Below are 15,883 nucleotides of genomic sequence, written 5' to 3' on the forward strand. Positions count from 1 at the left end.
AATCTAGCATTGGATTCTTCACCAAATTCTCACCCATGTGTATATTATGTGTTAGCATCAAGTTCATATAATATTGCATAGCTTTTTCAATCTGAATGCGTTTTTTTTTTTTGTTTTTAGGTTTTTGGGCACTCTGAAGCAGCACACACTACAGGGAGCAGTGCCTGCTGACGAGGATCTCAACGTTGAACACCTTCAGCTGCTTCTGCTCATCTTTCACAACTTCTCTGAAAAGGGCCGCCGCAGCGTCCTCACCCTCTGCATGCAGACCATCTCTGAAATCGCAGCCCACACAGATTCTCAGCTTCAGGCTGTACCCCTCAACCTGGCCCGCATCTTGCTTGTGTTTGACTACCTGCTGCACCAGTACTCAAAAGCTCCCATGTACTTGTTTGAGCAGGTATGGATGTAGTTGTACTTTCACTGGAAACATACCACTGTTTTGTAGCTAGTTTGTTACAATTATTTTTTATTTGCTCACTCAGGTTCAGTACAATCTTCTGACACCCCTGTCATCCGGGGCCAGTTCAGGACAGGATGGAGGAAAACGAGGTGCTGTCCCGCTTTATTATGGTTTCAAAGAGGTGGAAGAGAACTGGGCCAAGCACTGCTCGGCAGGTAGGAGTAAGTCAGATCTCTTACATTTCACTCAATTGTGCACTTGATGGTTGATGCAAGAGTGCAAGAACTGTTTTATTGTTGTATGTCTGTCGTCACTGTCATTTAGATTCCACAGTGCAGCCGAAATTCTACTGCGTTCTATCTCCTGAAGCCTCAGAGGATGACAGGAGTCGACTTGACAGCAAGGTGAGGCTACACATCACAAGTCTACATAAGTATTAGAGACATGGGAGTGTCTGTGCACCTAGTTAAAGAAAACCATTTTGGTCTTTACCAAATATAGTGGACTTCTGTAATTACTCAAAATATTTTAAACATTTGTATTTATTTAAACGTAATTAAATATTATATTATTTATTATAATTTAATATAAATAAGAATATTATATTGTTTATTTTAATTAGGGCTGTAATTTTAACATGTTAAATTAAATATTTTAATTGCATTATTTTCATAAATATTTTAACACCGTAAACGCACTAGCCCCGCCCCCAGGCCTGTACATCATCTTATGTTTCATGCAGTTGACTATTGACAAATGATGCAGGGCAACAACTCCATAAGATACTGGGGCAAAAAAATATGTCCATGTATGAGTATTTGTCTCATATTTATATCACACAAGCAATATCACATGAGAAGCGAGAGCAATAGTGCTGTTTATGTTTGAATAGCACGAGTGCAAGTGTGATGTTATACAACAGTTCAGTGAATAAGAACATTAGGTATAGTTCACCCTAAAAAATAAAAAATCTGACATTTACTCCCCCTCTTGACATTTCATACCTGAATATTTTGAAGACTGTTGTTAACAAAGCTGTTTTGGTTACCATTGGCTTTCATTTCATGAACAAAAAATGTTGAGATGTTTCTCAAACTATTTTCTTTTGTTATATAGTTTGTTAGGCCCTTGTAGCCTAAACATTTGTGTAATAAATTTTGTTGAATCAAATAAAATATTTCTATAGCTTTCTCAGCATACATTATGCATCTGAGATCCTGTTCTGTCTCTTCATGAGGTTCTTGGCATTAGAAGTTTTTAATGTGCATGTTATTTGTCAACTGTTACAGGCCTTCCAAGTGCTGTTCAATGGTGTGGTAAAGTATGACGACCTATACTGCTCTCTGATCTCCCTGCTGGCTGCGGGATCCAGCTTTGACACAGCAAGACGGCAAGAAAACAAGCCCATCACCCCAGTAGTGAGTTACACACATTCTGCAGTTTTTACAATCAACCTTGTGTTTGCACCAGTTGTCTTTGCCCTAAATGTTGCTGTCAATCTCTGGTACAGGAAGCATGTTCCTTGCAGTACTACTTCCTGGTGCTGTGGAAAATCCTGGGAGTGCTGCCACCCTCAAAGGCCTATGTTGAGCAGCTTAAGAGCGGCAACAGTGACCCCAGTGAAAGCGACATCTTGCACACCCTAAGATGGTCATCAAGGTTACGAGTCAGTACCTACGTTAACTGGATCAAGGTTAGTTTTATCATTTTAACACTAAGAAAATATAACCAACTGATCAAGATACCTTGAAGTTATCAAGGTCAATCATCTGTTAACACTCTTTAATCAGGAGCACCTAGTGAAACAGGGAATGAAAGCTGACCACGCCACATCTCTGATCGAAGTGGCCTCAGCTAAATGCAGCGCAGTGAAATATGATGTGGAGCTCGCAGAGGAATACATCGCCAGACAGGTACACTCTTAGAGTAGCCATTAACAGCTGATATAGATTTTTCTGCTTGTCTCATAATATATAGCCTCATAAATCCTCTCCTTCATAGATTTCGTCGTTTTGCTGCGTGGACCCCAACAGCATCTTACCTCTTCACCAAGTACCCTCTCTACAAACCATCTACACATTGGATGCTGTGATTTCCAAAGTGCAAGTGTCTTTAGATGAGCATTTCTCCAAAGTAGCTGCTGATACAGACCCCAACAAATCCTCCGAGATCGCCAAAAACCTGCTGCCCGCCACGTTGCAGCTCATTGATGTCTACACCGCCTTCACCAGGTGCTGATTACACCACATGCACCACAAGAAAAAAACTACCTTAAAATAGCATGAGTACTTTAAAAGAAATGGTTCATCCAAAAATTAAATGAAAATGAACTTCATTATGAACTCAAGTAAACATTAGAAAACCAAACCAAGTTCTTAAGCCCTTCCTGATTGCTTTGCTGGTCGTATGATTGCTCAGGTCATACCTGCTGATGAGCCTGCCAGACGGAGGAGAAAACAAACCAACAGAAGCTAAACTGCAGGGTTATGCTGCGGTGTTGTCCATCGGATCCACACGCTGCAAAGCCAATTTGCTTGGTAAGAATTCTGGATAATATTAAGTTATTAGCGGCTTTTATGTAAATTTTAATATCTAATCCATTTTGGTTCTGTTTTCACTCTTTCAGGTCAGACTGTAATGCAGAATCTACCGTCAGCTGTTCAGACATTGTGTGAAACCTGGAACAACATTCACACCAATGAATTCCCTAACTTTGGCTCATGGGTTAGAATGCTTATCCTTCAGCTCTTCGAGTGAATATACTCTCTCACTACTTCACCATAAACTGATTGGTTCTTTGTCCACAGCGGAACGCCTTTGCCAACGACACTATCCCATCGGAAAGTTACATCAGCGCCATTCAGGCTGCCCACCTGGGGACCCTCAGCAACCAATCACTGTCCTTAGCCTCCTCGCTCAAACATATTCTGCTCTCATTGGTGCGCCTAACTGGGGATCTAATTGTGTAAGTCTTGAGCAACAGTTAGAAAAGACATATCTGTATAAAGATTGATTGACACTAAAGATTACTTGTGTGTTGCTGCAGCACAGAGGAGCTGAACAGTCCACAGGTGATCCGCACGCTGCTGCCCCTCCTGCTGGAGAGCAGCACAGAGAGTGTGGCGGAGATCTGCAGCACTTCACTGGAAAGGATCCTGGGCCCTGCTGAATCAGATGCTTTCCTGGCTCTCGTCTATGAGCGGCTCATCACAGGCTGCTACAACATCATCGCCAATCACTCTGACCCCAACAGGTGGGACCCCAGATGTCCATATGACTTTTAAGCAGACTCCGGAACTGCATTCTGAAGGAATCTAGATTAATATGGTTCTGTTTCCAATTAGTGGTCTGGATGAGTCCATTCTTGAAGAGTGTCTACAGTACTTGGAGAAACAGCTGGAAAGCAGTCTGGTCCGCAAAGCAATGGAGGAGTTCTTCTCATTCAGGTAGGTCTTGGCTGAATATTATTTCCTTAGAAAGCGCTAGAAGCATTTTTATATATTATATATTTATATTTAATACATCCTTTTCCTCTCTTGTCTTGTAGCGGAGAATTGGTGCAGATCATGATGGCCACTGCCAATGAGAATCTATCTGCGAAGTTTTGTAACCGGGTTTTGAAATTCTTCACCAAACTGTTCCAGCTCAGTAAGTAGCCATGCAACATCTCCTAGAAATATGCCATCTGATTTTCCCCTCTCACACATCCCATCTGTGTTCATCCCTCAGCGGAAAAGAGCCCCAATCCCAGCCTTCTATGCCTGTGTGGCTCACTAGCCCAGCTGGCATGTGTGGAGCCCACGAGGCTGCAGGCCTGGCTGAGGCGCATGACGGCCTCCCCTCCTAAAGATTCGGACCAGCTGGACACAGTGCAAGAGAACAGGCAGCTACTGCAACTCCTCACCTCCTACATTGTCCGTGATAACAGCCAGGTGGGCGAGGGCGTCTGCACTGTGCTTCTGAGCACTCTCATACCCATGGCAACGGAGATGCTGGCTAGCGGGGATGGAGCAGGCTTCCCTGAGCTCATGATCATCATGGCCACTCTAGCCAGTGCAGGACAAGGAGCAGGACATCTACAGCTACACAGAGCTGCCATTGACTGGCTCACGAGATGGTAAGTGACTTGGATATAAATATATATATTGGCGCTTTTTTACACTGCATGGTACGACTCGGCTCGGTTCAGAACGGCACGGCTCGGTTTGCGTTTCCACTGCAGTTTAGTACCGCTTTTAGAGTGGGTGGGATTATTTGCGTGTCGTTATAGTTGCGCCGCCTCTTCTGCCATGACTCCTGAAAGACTTTTTAATTCCGCGTCGCTCCATCAAGCTCTCGCTGGATCCGCTCCTCGGCTATCAAAGAGAGGGACGTCTGTACTTCCTCAACAGACAACAAAACAGCCATTTTTTGGTTGTTAAAGGTGCGCTCATTCAAAACCGTTGCGTTCGATCCTTCGCTGGCTGTGCTGATTTAAATCTAGCGGGTCTGTTGTGTCTCGTGCCGCAAGTTTCAATGACACAGGCAGAGACAATTCTCTCCGGCCAATCAGTGATCAGCAGAGTTTACACGTCACGTTTTGGTAACGGTACAGCTCACTCGGAACCTCGGCCGAGGTGGTACTAAAAAAAGTGCCAGGTACTGTACCCTGTGGAAAACCCCCCAAAAGTGTGCCGTACTATGCAGTGGAAATTACTATGCAGAGCGCCATTAGTGACCCTGGACCACAAAACCAGTCTTAAGTGTAAATTTTTCAAAATTCAGATTTATAAATCATCTGAATGTTTCCATTGATGTATGGTTTGTTAGGATCAGACAATATTTGGCCGAGATACAACTATTTGAAAATCTTTAATCTTAGGGTTCTAAAAAATAAAAATATTTGGACAAATTTAAAGGTGATTTTCTCAGTGAAGTTCTTAGCTATATATATATATATATATATATATATATATATATATATATATGTATATATATATGTATATATATATATGTGTATGTGTGTATATATATGAAGAAATAGAATAATAATCAATCATAACTTTAGAAATTATATATTTTAAATATTATAAATTCTGAAAACAAATTATATATAAAAACAGTAATTAATATTTTACAATAGTATTATATTAATTTTAAATTATATTAATATTAAAATATTAGTATATATTAAGAAAAATATTTTAGTGCAGTCAAACGTTTAATTGCGATTAATCGCATCCAAAATTAAAGTTTGTTTACATAATATATGTGTGTACTGTGTATATTTATTGTGTGTATATATAAAGACACACACAAACAGCATATATTTTGAAAATATTTACATGTATTTACATGCATCTATTTATATTCATATAAATTATATCATATATAAATATATTTAACACATGCGTAACATTTTTATTAAATATATACGTGTGTGTGTATATATAATACATATACACATAGTACACACACATATTATGTAAACAAAAACTTTTATTTTGGATGCAGTTAATCACGATTAATCGTTTGACAGCACTAAATATTTTACATTACATTTAAATAATAATAGTAAATAATAATAGTAAATAAATGTTTCAATACAAGATACAATTTAAATTTAACAAATATACTTACATTTAAATGTCAGCATTTTATTAGACACGCTTTTGAAGTGCATGTTGCCTAGAAGGGAGTGCTTTCTCAAAGACTATAAAAGTTTTGACCTCAGTACTTTGTCCTAAAAAGTACCCCACACAGACTGAAGCCACAAAAGTTCTACCTTGATTTCATGGGGTCTTTTACCTCCAGTTTAATCTAAACCTGACCTTTTTCTCTTTTTCTTTCAGTAAAAAATACTTGTATCAGAAGAATGTTGTGGAAAAAGTTACAGCCAATGTGTCACAAGGCAAGGTAGGTGTTAAGTCCATTTTTATGGTAACCATTCGCACACATTTGTGTCGGACCATAAGTAAAACACACTTGTTTGCAGCATGCCAGCATGCTGGAGTGTGCCTGCCACATCATTTCCTACCTGGCAGATGTGATGAACGCTTTGAGGCAGAGCAGCGGCCAGGGCTCGTCCCAGCTCCTGATGGAGGGAGAGGAGAAGGCTATTGAAGTTGACTCTGACTGGGTGGAGGAGCTGGCCGTAGAGGAGGAAGACTCGCAGGCTGAAGATTCGGTCAGGAGACAGTCTGCTCACTGTGCCTTAGATTTAAATATTGCTTCATTTTTTCCAGTCATATCTGAGTTTCTTGTGTTTTAGGATGAGGATTCACTCTGCAATAAGCTATGCACCTTCACCATCACACAAAAGGAGTTCATGAACCAGCACTGGTAATGGATCAACTCGGCATTCCTTTGCTATGCAACAGAAGCGTTCAGAAGCTGTGCAGTGGGTCTTTAATCTCCTGCTCTTCCCCATACAGGTATCACTGTCACACCTGTAAGATGGTGGATGGGGTAGGTGTGTGCACAGTGTGTGCCAAGGTCTGTCACAAAGACCATGAGATCTCCTATGCCAAATACGGCTCTTTCTTCTGTGACTGCGGTGCCAAGGAGGATGGCAGCTGCCAGGTGAGACCGAATACTTCAGGTCATCATGGGAAAAGAGCAACTGCGGTAACTTTGGCTTGCAAATCATTTATCATTGACTGCCATTAGCTCATTTCAGACCTCCCTCAATTCATCAGGGTTTGCAATGAATGTCATCTTTTGCTTTTTTGATAGTTAAGCAACTTTATTCTCTACTGTTGGTAGTATATTACTTCAGATGAATTCAGTCCATTTCATTGTTGTTAAAGGAATAGTTCACCCAAAAAATAAATGTTCACTTGTGTTGTTTCAAACCCACAGGAAGAGTTGTTGTGCAGCTGTTTCCAAAGTAATAATGGCTGTTAAACTTCATAAGAGACAAAAAAAAAAAAACCATAAGTAGTGCAAAGAACTACTGAATGAAGACTTGCATTATATCACACAAGCTGCAACAGTTAAAAACAAGTTAAATAATAATTAATTTTAGATTCTATTGAATTAATATTCAGTTCATTTACTGATCAAGAATGCAATATCTACCATATCTAAAGTCTCCAACTTTTTGTGTGCAACTCTGTTATTGCATGATTTTAGATTATTACAACAACAAATGTAGCATTCCTTAATTTTACACTCAACGCATTATTACAGTCCTTTTGTACTGCATGGATGGAAGAAAAGTAAATAATTCAACCCTGTTACAACCCCTTTTTTCAAAATAGTTTATCACACTACAAACAAACATTTTATCCAAAACTAGCATTGGCTTAAGTAAGTTTAACTTGGACTAAATTTTCTACCTTTTTTGATTTCTTATTTACACACACACATTTTAATGTTTTGAGTCGGTATGATATTTTTCTTAATGCTTTTGAAAGGCTTCTGTTGTGTTCACAAAGGTTGCCTCTGTTTGATCAAAAATAGTGAAAACTAATATTTGTGAAATGTTACATTTTAAATATGCTTTTCTGTTTTAATATATTTTAGTATTTTAATATATTTTCAGCAACCATTATGGCAGTCTTCAATGTCACATAATCCAAATCCTTCAGAAATCAGTTTCTTAAAAAAATTATGTATTTAGGTTGGTAAAATTGCTGCAAAAGTTGCAAATGAATTAAAAAAAAAAAAAAAAAAACACTTCTATAAAAACTAGCCATTTTTTTTTGTTTGTTAGCTTTTCATTTAATGCCTTGTTTGTGAAAAGGTTTGGAACAGCATGAGGCTGACTAAATAATGTAACCATCTTAATGTTTGGGTGAACGGTTCCTTTAATCCTCAATATGGTTTTAGTATTTCCTTAAGATTTTCACTTTATTTTCTAATTAAAAAGATTTTCAGATGATCATTTCAACATTTAAGCCATATCCACTCATGCATGTCTCCTTGATGGAAACACAAAGCATGTTGTAATCAAATTTGATTCCCTGTGGTTCCCCCTCCTGTCATAAACATCCTTTGTAATTAAGTTTGAGTAATGAAATGTATCCCATATCCCTGATCTTGGGTCTGTATCCTTGTTTTACAGGCTCTAGTGAAAAGAAGTCCCAGCAGTGGAATGAGCTCCACCATGAAGGAGTCCTCGGCGTTCCAGAGCGAGCTGCGCATGCCGGAGAGCGCCATTCGTCACCAGAACTCCTCACCTGCGGACAAGGGAAAAGTCACCATCTGTGATGGCAAAAGCAGTGACGATGACAAACCTAAGAAGAGCAGCGTGTGTAAAAACATCGAGGGCTGCAGAGAGGATCTGCTCATCCAAGTGGTATGAGAATTTCTTTGCTCTTCATTGTCTGAATCTGTTTTGATATTAGAAGTGCATCTGACTCACTGCAATCATTATTTTTCGCAGGCGAGCTCCTCGACAGCAGCCCTGGTGCTGGAGTTGCTTGTTTTCCTAATGGACGCCATTCAGACCAATTTCCAGCAGGCATCGGCGGTGGGCAGCAGCAGCCGGGCTCAGCACGCTCTCAATGAATTACACACCCAAGACAAGACGGTTGAGATGACAGATCAGCTCATGGTATGAACCAAACACCTGAAGACTATTTCTAACACACACATTGATACCTGACACTAAACATGTTTTTATTCTCCAGGTTCCCACACTGGGGTCACAAGAGGGCGCTTTTGAGAACGTCAGGATGAACTACAGTGGAGATCAAGGACAGACCATCCGCCAGCTCATCAGCGCCCATGTGCTTCGTCGAGTGGCCATGTGTGTGCTGTCGTCCCCTCACGGACGCAGACAACACCTCGCTGTCAGCCATGAGAAGGGCAAGGTAATCCAGAAATCCCGACCGACCATGATCTTGTGTCTTCGCTACTTTGTTTAATTGTGACTACATAGTGGCTGGCTATATTTTTTGCAGATCACAGTTCTGCAGTTGTCGGCGCTGTTGAAGCAGGCTGACTCCAGTAAGAGGAAACTGACTCTGACTCGCCTGGCTTCCGCTCCAGTCCCCTTCACAGTGCTTAGTCTCACAGGAAACCCCTGTAATGAGGACTATCTGGCAGTGTGTGGGCTCAAGGTAACAAACGCAGACAGAAATTTTAAGGAATTATTTCACAGTTTCCACTGAATAATTTCACAGAGAGATTTAGGAATTATTTCACAGGTTTGGTTCCACTGCCTTTATTGTTTGTCTGTCTCTCATCTACAGGACTGCCACGTTCTGACATTCAGCAGCACAGGCTCAGTCTCAGATCACTTAGTCCTGCATCCTCAACTTGCCACTGGAAACTTCATCATCAAGGCCATATGGCTTCCTGGGTCACAGACTGAATTGGCTATCATCACTGCTGATTTTGTCAAGGTGAATAATTATGGAACAGCTTATGTTTACAATTTAATTTAAGTTTTCCGTTTTAGTATGTTTTAAAAGGTAATTTCTTTTGTGATGGCAAAGCAACATTTTCAGTAGGGCTTCACTTCTCAGTTTCACATAATCCCTCAGAAATCATTCTAATATGCTGATTTAGTGCTCAAGAAACTTAGCAATGTTGAAAATCGCTTTTTTTGTTTTTGGCAAACAATTTTGTAGAAACTTTGATAGATTTTTTTTTTTTTCAAGATTTTGTGATGAATAGAAAGTTCAGAACAGCAGCATTTATCTGAAGAAACATTTTGCAACAAATATCTTTACTGTTACATTTGATCTGTTTAATGCATCCTTGTTGATCAGCTTCCTTAATTTTTACTGACCCCAAACCTTTGAACACTTCTGTATGTATAACGGTATTTATCATGTATCCTCAAAAGTGACACAATTTTGTCCATTTAGTCATGTGTCATCAATTCTATCATAAGTGATGTCCCTTAATTTTTTTTTTTGTTTGTTTTTTTTGTTGCAGATTTATGACTTATCTGTGGATGCCCTGAGCCCCATGTACTACTTCCTGCTACCAAGTTCAAAGATCAGAGATGCCACATTCCTGTTCAACGAGGAGGGAAAAAACATCATCGTGATCATGTCCTCAGCGGGCTACATGTACACTCAGGTGATGGATGAGTCCAGCAGTGCCCAGCATGGCCCTTTCTACGTCACCAACGTCCTGGAGATCAACCACGAAGACCTGAAGGTTTTACAATGGTTTACTTTCCTATATAGTCAGATAGACTGCAGTAAGTTAACCAAGTGGATTCAGAATGGATTGAGTGTCACCGCATGCTGAGTTTGTTGTGTGTTTGCTTCACAGGACAGTAATGGACAGGTGGCTGGAGGCGGAGTCTCTGTGTACTACTCCCACGTCCTGCAGATGCTCTTCTTCAGCTACAGTCAGGGCAAGTCATTCGCAGCCACAGTGAGCTGCAGCAACATGGAAACACGGAGACTCTTTACCATCAATGTCAAAGGGTAGGATTCCTCTTCCTCTTCTAAATTTGTACAGAAGTTCATTCTTAAAATTAGATTGTAGTGCTCTTTCTCTCAAGTGTTTTTTTTTTCTAATTTTTGTTCTCTTGCTCATGCAGATCTAATGGAGGTAGTAAGACATCTCCAGCTCTCTGTCAGTGGTCAGAAGTCATGAACCACCCAGGCTTGGTGTGCTGTGTCCAGCAGACCACAGGAATACCGCTGGTCATCATGATAAAACCAGACACGTTCCTCATCCAGGAGATCAAAACCCTGCCTGCAAAAGCTAAGGTCAGTTCCTAGAATTTCCTAGTGGTCCTAAGGAAGTTTAGAAATATATTGTGAAACTTTGAATATTTTATTATACAAAAAAAACTATTGATTTCTGTGATAAGTGTGAATCATTTAATGTAACATCTGTTGTTTTGTATTTTTGTATTTTTGCCTTTAAATTTATTCATAGCCTTGGAAATATTATAAAATAGTAAATAAAAGTACAAATAAATATTTAATTTTTTTTCTAAATTTGTGTTAAGATTAGTTTGCATTACTGGTGCATTTTGATGATTATTGAATGCCAGAAATTGAGATTAAAAGCATACTGACACTGAATTTTTATTATCTATCTATATTAAAATTGTCTGTTTTAAAAGTACAAATAAATATTTAATAACCATTAAAAAGATTTGTGTTGAGATTAGTTTGTATTACTGGTACATTTTGATGCATTTTGATGATTATTAAATGCCAGTAATTGATTAAATGCATATTGACACTGAATTATCAATCTATATTGAAATTGCAGTCTATTATCATTCCTAGTTTCCGTAGTCACCCAAGCCCCAAATAAGACGTACTGAATAGAACATTTCAGCATCACACACAAGTTCTTAATAACAAATGAATATCCACTGCTGTGCTCCTCATACCAGAGTCCAATATCTATTAAGCATGGCTAAAGTTCTCTTAGGAAATTGTTACTCAGCAAACGCTTTCAAAGAAATGTCTACATAAACCCTAAATTACACACCATGAAAATACCCAAAAAAGCCTGCACCCAACCAAATTTAGTACCAATACCAGGGTACCAGAGGCTGAAATTTTGTCTACAATAAATCCTAATAGGGTGCAAACACAAATAAACGATTCTCTCTCTTCCCCTAAGATTCAGGATATGGTTGCAATCCGTCACACGGCAAGCAACGAGCAGCAGCGCACCACCATGATACTGCTGTGTGAAGATGGCAGTCTCCGTATATACATGGCCAACGTGGAGAACACGTCCTACTGGCTCCAGCCCTCCCTTCAGCCTAGCAGTGTGATCAGCATCATGAAACCTGTCCGCAAACGCAAAACAGCCACAGCCAGTGAGTCACGCCACATTTCCTCCGATTAAACACATTGTTTAGTGTTGTTTAGAGAGATATGTGTAGCAATTTGTGTTTTTCCTCTTCAGCCACACGCACATCCAGCCAAGTTACTTTCCCTGTGGACTTCTTTGAGCACAATCAGCAGCTGACAGAGGTGGAGTTTGGAGGCAATGACTTGCTGCAGGTCTATAACGGCCAACAGATCAAACACCGCCTGAATTCTACAGGGATGTATGTGGCCAACACCAAGGTAAAAAACATGATTCCAGCTACAGTATCATTTAGAAACTATCATTAATAGCTCGTTAAGACATTCTCACTTTGAGTCATTTATGTTGGTTCCTGTCAACAGCCTGGAGGTTTCACGGTGGAAGTAGTGAACAATAACAACTCAATGGTGATGACGGGAATGAGGGTGCAGGTGGGCACTCAGGCCATTGAGCGAGCTCCCTCTTACATTGAAATCTTTGGGCGCACCATGCAGCTCAACCTGACACGTTCCCGCTGGTTTGACTTCCCTTTCACTCGCGAGGAAGCCCTTCAAGCAGACAAGAAGCTCTCCATTTTCAGTAAGATCCCAACAGACAAAAAAAGAAAAATAATTACATTAGATTAAATTAGATTTGATTCAAAAATAAAACTACATTACATTATTTTAATTTTTATTCTGAATATTATATTGTGAAATAAAATTAAAGTAGGTGTTGCAGATTTTTGTTTTATTTAATGTAATTTACTTAAATGAATATGTATGAGTGTGTGTGCCATAATTTTTTACAAATAGACACTTTTATATATGTAATTTATATAAATATTTTTTAATAACTTTTGTTTTTAAAATTGAATTCCATACATTTAAGCTCTTAACATTAGTGGTGATTGTAATTAATAATTCTGATGTTTTTTGTTTCAGTTGGTGCTTCAGTCGACCCAGCAGGTGTCACCATGCTGGACTCCATTAAGATTTATGGTAAAACCAAAGAGCAGTTCGGCTGGCCAGATGAGCCCCCAGAGGACTTCCCTTCAGCTGCAGTCAACAACGTGTGCAGCCCCAACCTAAACCAGAGCAATGGCACTGGAGACAGTGACATCACCAGCCCCATCACAACAAGTGGCACTGTACTGGAGAGGTATACCTGTCTCCTAAGCCTGGTTGCTTTGATTTCAACCTATTCATTAATGATTTCCTGTAGAGAAAATGTCTTCAATCTCTGTCTTCATTTCAATGAATTCACTGCATTTAATCTGTCTCAAGAGTGCCCGTAATTGATGTCAATAAACGTAACTGAAACGAAGAGCAGAGGAAAGAGAAGGGATTGGGGGAGGGGGTGTGCGTGACATGTCCAGTGCATGGCTGCCATCATAATGACCTCGTGCTCGCATGCTTGCGTTTCCTGTGTTTGACATACAAATCATTTCTTTTCTGTGATCCTCACACATTTTTCTTTTTCTTTGCTCCCTAAAACAAAAAAAAAAGTTGTGAAACTGAGTCCTTATCAGCCTTGGACCGGTTAGTAACCGCCCTTTCTCTGCTTGTGTGCATGGTGGTTTGCTCGTGTGTGCGTGTATGTGCGAGAGACAGCAGTCAGACTGAGCTTGCTCTGGTGTAGATCATGCAGGACAATTACAACATTAATAATCACATAGGTGTTTTACTTTAACGCTTTTAAAGTTTGAAAATGTGTTATGGTTTGAATATGGCAATGCTTTGAGAATGATGTAGAATTGGAATATGTTAGTATGGATTGCTATAATTTTACTATCATACATTGTTTTACTCTTAATTTATTTATGTACTCATTGTAGGTTGGTGGTCAGCTCACTGGAAGCTCTAGAGAGCTGCTTTGCTGTGGGTTCCCCCAATGAAAAGGTAAGGAAAGCCTGTTCTCTTTGTGATTTAGAGATATCAAAAGTACCAGTACCAGGTGATCCAAAATTAGAATAAATGTTTAAATGAGCGCTTGCATAAGATGAAAAATCCATATTAGTTACTTAATAAAACTGTTTATTGTACATGGAGCGGGTACATCTTACAGGCTGCCATGCTGACATCACATGATCAACTGATATACTACTGATTTCTTGCTGTTATTGGACATTTTTGCTTCAGGAATAAATTATTCGTGGTTGGCTGTCAATAGTGCATTTCTAAAGTGGCGTCAGTAAAACTGAAAACTTTGTGTGAATTATCATCCACACCACTAGGTGTCAATTTAATTCAAAAGATTATATTGGCCTGCACAACAAATTAAAAATGTAAAAATTAAAAACAAAAAATTATACCATTGTGGTAAATGCACTGTACAATGCATTGTACATCATTCAGTGCTTGTAACATTTTTGCTGTAATAGCGATTGTTTTCAAAAATCAGATGAACTTTTGTTTTGCATGAATAAAATAGTTGTTTTAGTACATGTAAATATTTTCAAAATATATACTGTGTGTGTTCATATATGCATAAGTATGCACAGTACGCACATGTAAACAAACTTATTTTGGATGCGATTAATCGCACATTTTTATTTGTATTTTGTTTTTGTTTTTTTACTATTTCTATTTAATTTTCTAATTTCTTTATTTCAGTTTTAGTAATTTAATACTTCTGGTTATTACAATTTATTTTACTATTTTTACTTCAGTTTTCATCTTATATTTATCATTTATTTTATATTTTATTTCAGTTAACTAAAGCAACTTTTAATAGGTTTAATGCAGAATTACAATACTACTTTTTACTGTGAGATTTTTCCCTTTTATTTTTGATTGTTTTCAATGAAATTAGCATTTACATGTGACTTTCCATCCCTACAATCTATAGGAGAAAAATAAAGCTGCAGCTCTAGAGTTGGCCACTCTCCTCCTGTCCATCCCCACTCCTGCTGGAGTACAACAGCAGACCAAAGGCCTTCTGGCCAGCCTGCACACCAGCCGCACAGCCTACCATAACCACAAGGTACAAACATGATCACTTTATCCTGTGATAGACATGAATCACCATATCGTTTAGCTCCGCTTTTTAACTGGCGCTTAATCTGTGTTTAGGATCAGTCTCTGCTGAGCAATGCAGTACAGTGTCTGAACAGCTGCAGTAAAGAAGGGAAGGAGCTGGACCCTGATGTGTTCCAGAGACTGGTGATCACAGCCCGCTCCATCGCCATCATGAGACCCAACAACCTTGTGCACTTCACAGAGTCCAGACTTCCTCAGTCAGACACTGGTACACTCATTGAACCTCTTACACGTTAATTTTGTTGTCCTTTTATGTATGCCTTTTCATAAAGTCAGTGTTTCTTCTCTTCAGATGTAGGTGATGATGGGAAGGATGGACTGAAACAAGCTGATACTGAGAGCTGTAGCTTCATCATGCAGCTGGTCACTAACTTCTGGAAGCTTCATGCTCTCAAACCCAAGAACGCTTTTTTGGCGGCCGCCTGTTTGCCAGGTACATATTCACACGGTGTTTATTGTTTTGAGTCACACTGCGAGTTCGTTGATTTATTGTTTTAGGAATCTGACACATTTTTACGTTTTTCATTTAGGTCTAACTCACATTGAAGCCACAGTCAATGCACTGATTGATATCATCCACGGTTACTGCACCTGTGAGCTGGATTACATCAACGTGGCATCTAAAATCTACTTGCAGATGCTGCTCTGCCCTGTATGTGTTCAATTGTCGTTCTTCTCCATAATCCATACATCCATTTTGAGAAAAACTAATATTGCAATTCTCACATCT

At 39.3% G+C, this 15,883-nt stretch overlaps 1 protein-coding gene across 1 annotated transcript in view; it reads left to right on the forward strand.

The window, feature by feature from the left end:
* The window catches only part of ubr4 (ubiquitin protein ligase E3 component n-recognin 4), a gene marked incomplete at its 5' end in the record, with an annotated part of 45,767 nt that overhangs the window by 8,676 nt on the left and 21,208 nt on the right, over positions 1-15,883 (forward strand). The window contains 35 exon segments of the mRNA XM_079400617.1: positions 121-400; positions 486-618; positions 728-807; positions 1,693-1,821; positions 1,914-2,096; positions 2,194-2,316; positions 2,405-2,634; positions 2,822-2,940; positions 3,030-3,127; positions 3,211-3,368; positions 3,450-3,656; positions 3,748-3,849; positions 3,951-4,051; positions 4,133-4,520; positions 6,235-6,298; positions 6,378-6,569; positions 6,654-6,724; positions 6,817-6,964; positions 8,451-8,684; positions 8,772-8,942; positions 9,019-9,201; positions 9,292-9,450; positions 9,583-9,735; positions 10,274-10,501; positions 10,619-10,776; positions 10,893-11,064; positions 11,939-12,140; positions 12,230-12,393; positions 12,496-12,712; positions 13,057-13,273; positions 13,950-14,013; positions 14,963-15,097; positions 15,187-15,361; positions 15,446-15,586; positions 15,684-15,805. Of these exon segments, the coding sequence (XP_079256743.1) occupies positions 121-400; positions 486-618; positions 728-807; positions 1,693-1,821; positions 1,914-2,096; positions 2,194-2,316; positions 2,405-2,634; positions 2,822-2,940; positions 3,030-3,127; positions 3,211-3,368; positions 3,450-3,656; positions 3,748-3,849; positions 3,951-4,051; positions 4,133-4,520; positions 6,235-6,298; positions 6,378-6,569; positions 6,654-6,724; positions 6,817-6,964; positions 8,451-8,684; positions 8,772-8,942; positions 9,019-9,201; positions 9,292-9,450; positions 9,583-9,735; positions 10,274-10,501; positions 10,619-10,776; positions 10,893-11,064; positions 11,939-12,140; positions 12,230-12,393; positions 12,496-12,712; positions 13,057-13,273; positions 13,950-14,013; positions 14,963-15,097; positions 15,187-15,361; positions 15,446-15,586; positions 15,684-15,805 (5,701 nt within the window).

The sequence above is a fragment of the Barbus barbus genome (assembly GCF_936440315.1).
Source record: "Barbus barbus genome assembly, chromosome: 40".
NCBI classification, from domain to species: Eukaryota; Metazoa; Chordata; class Actinopteri; order Cypriniformes; family Cyprinidae; genus Barbus; species Barbus barbus.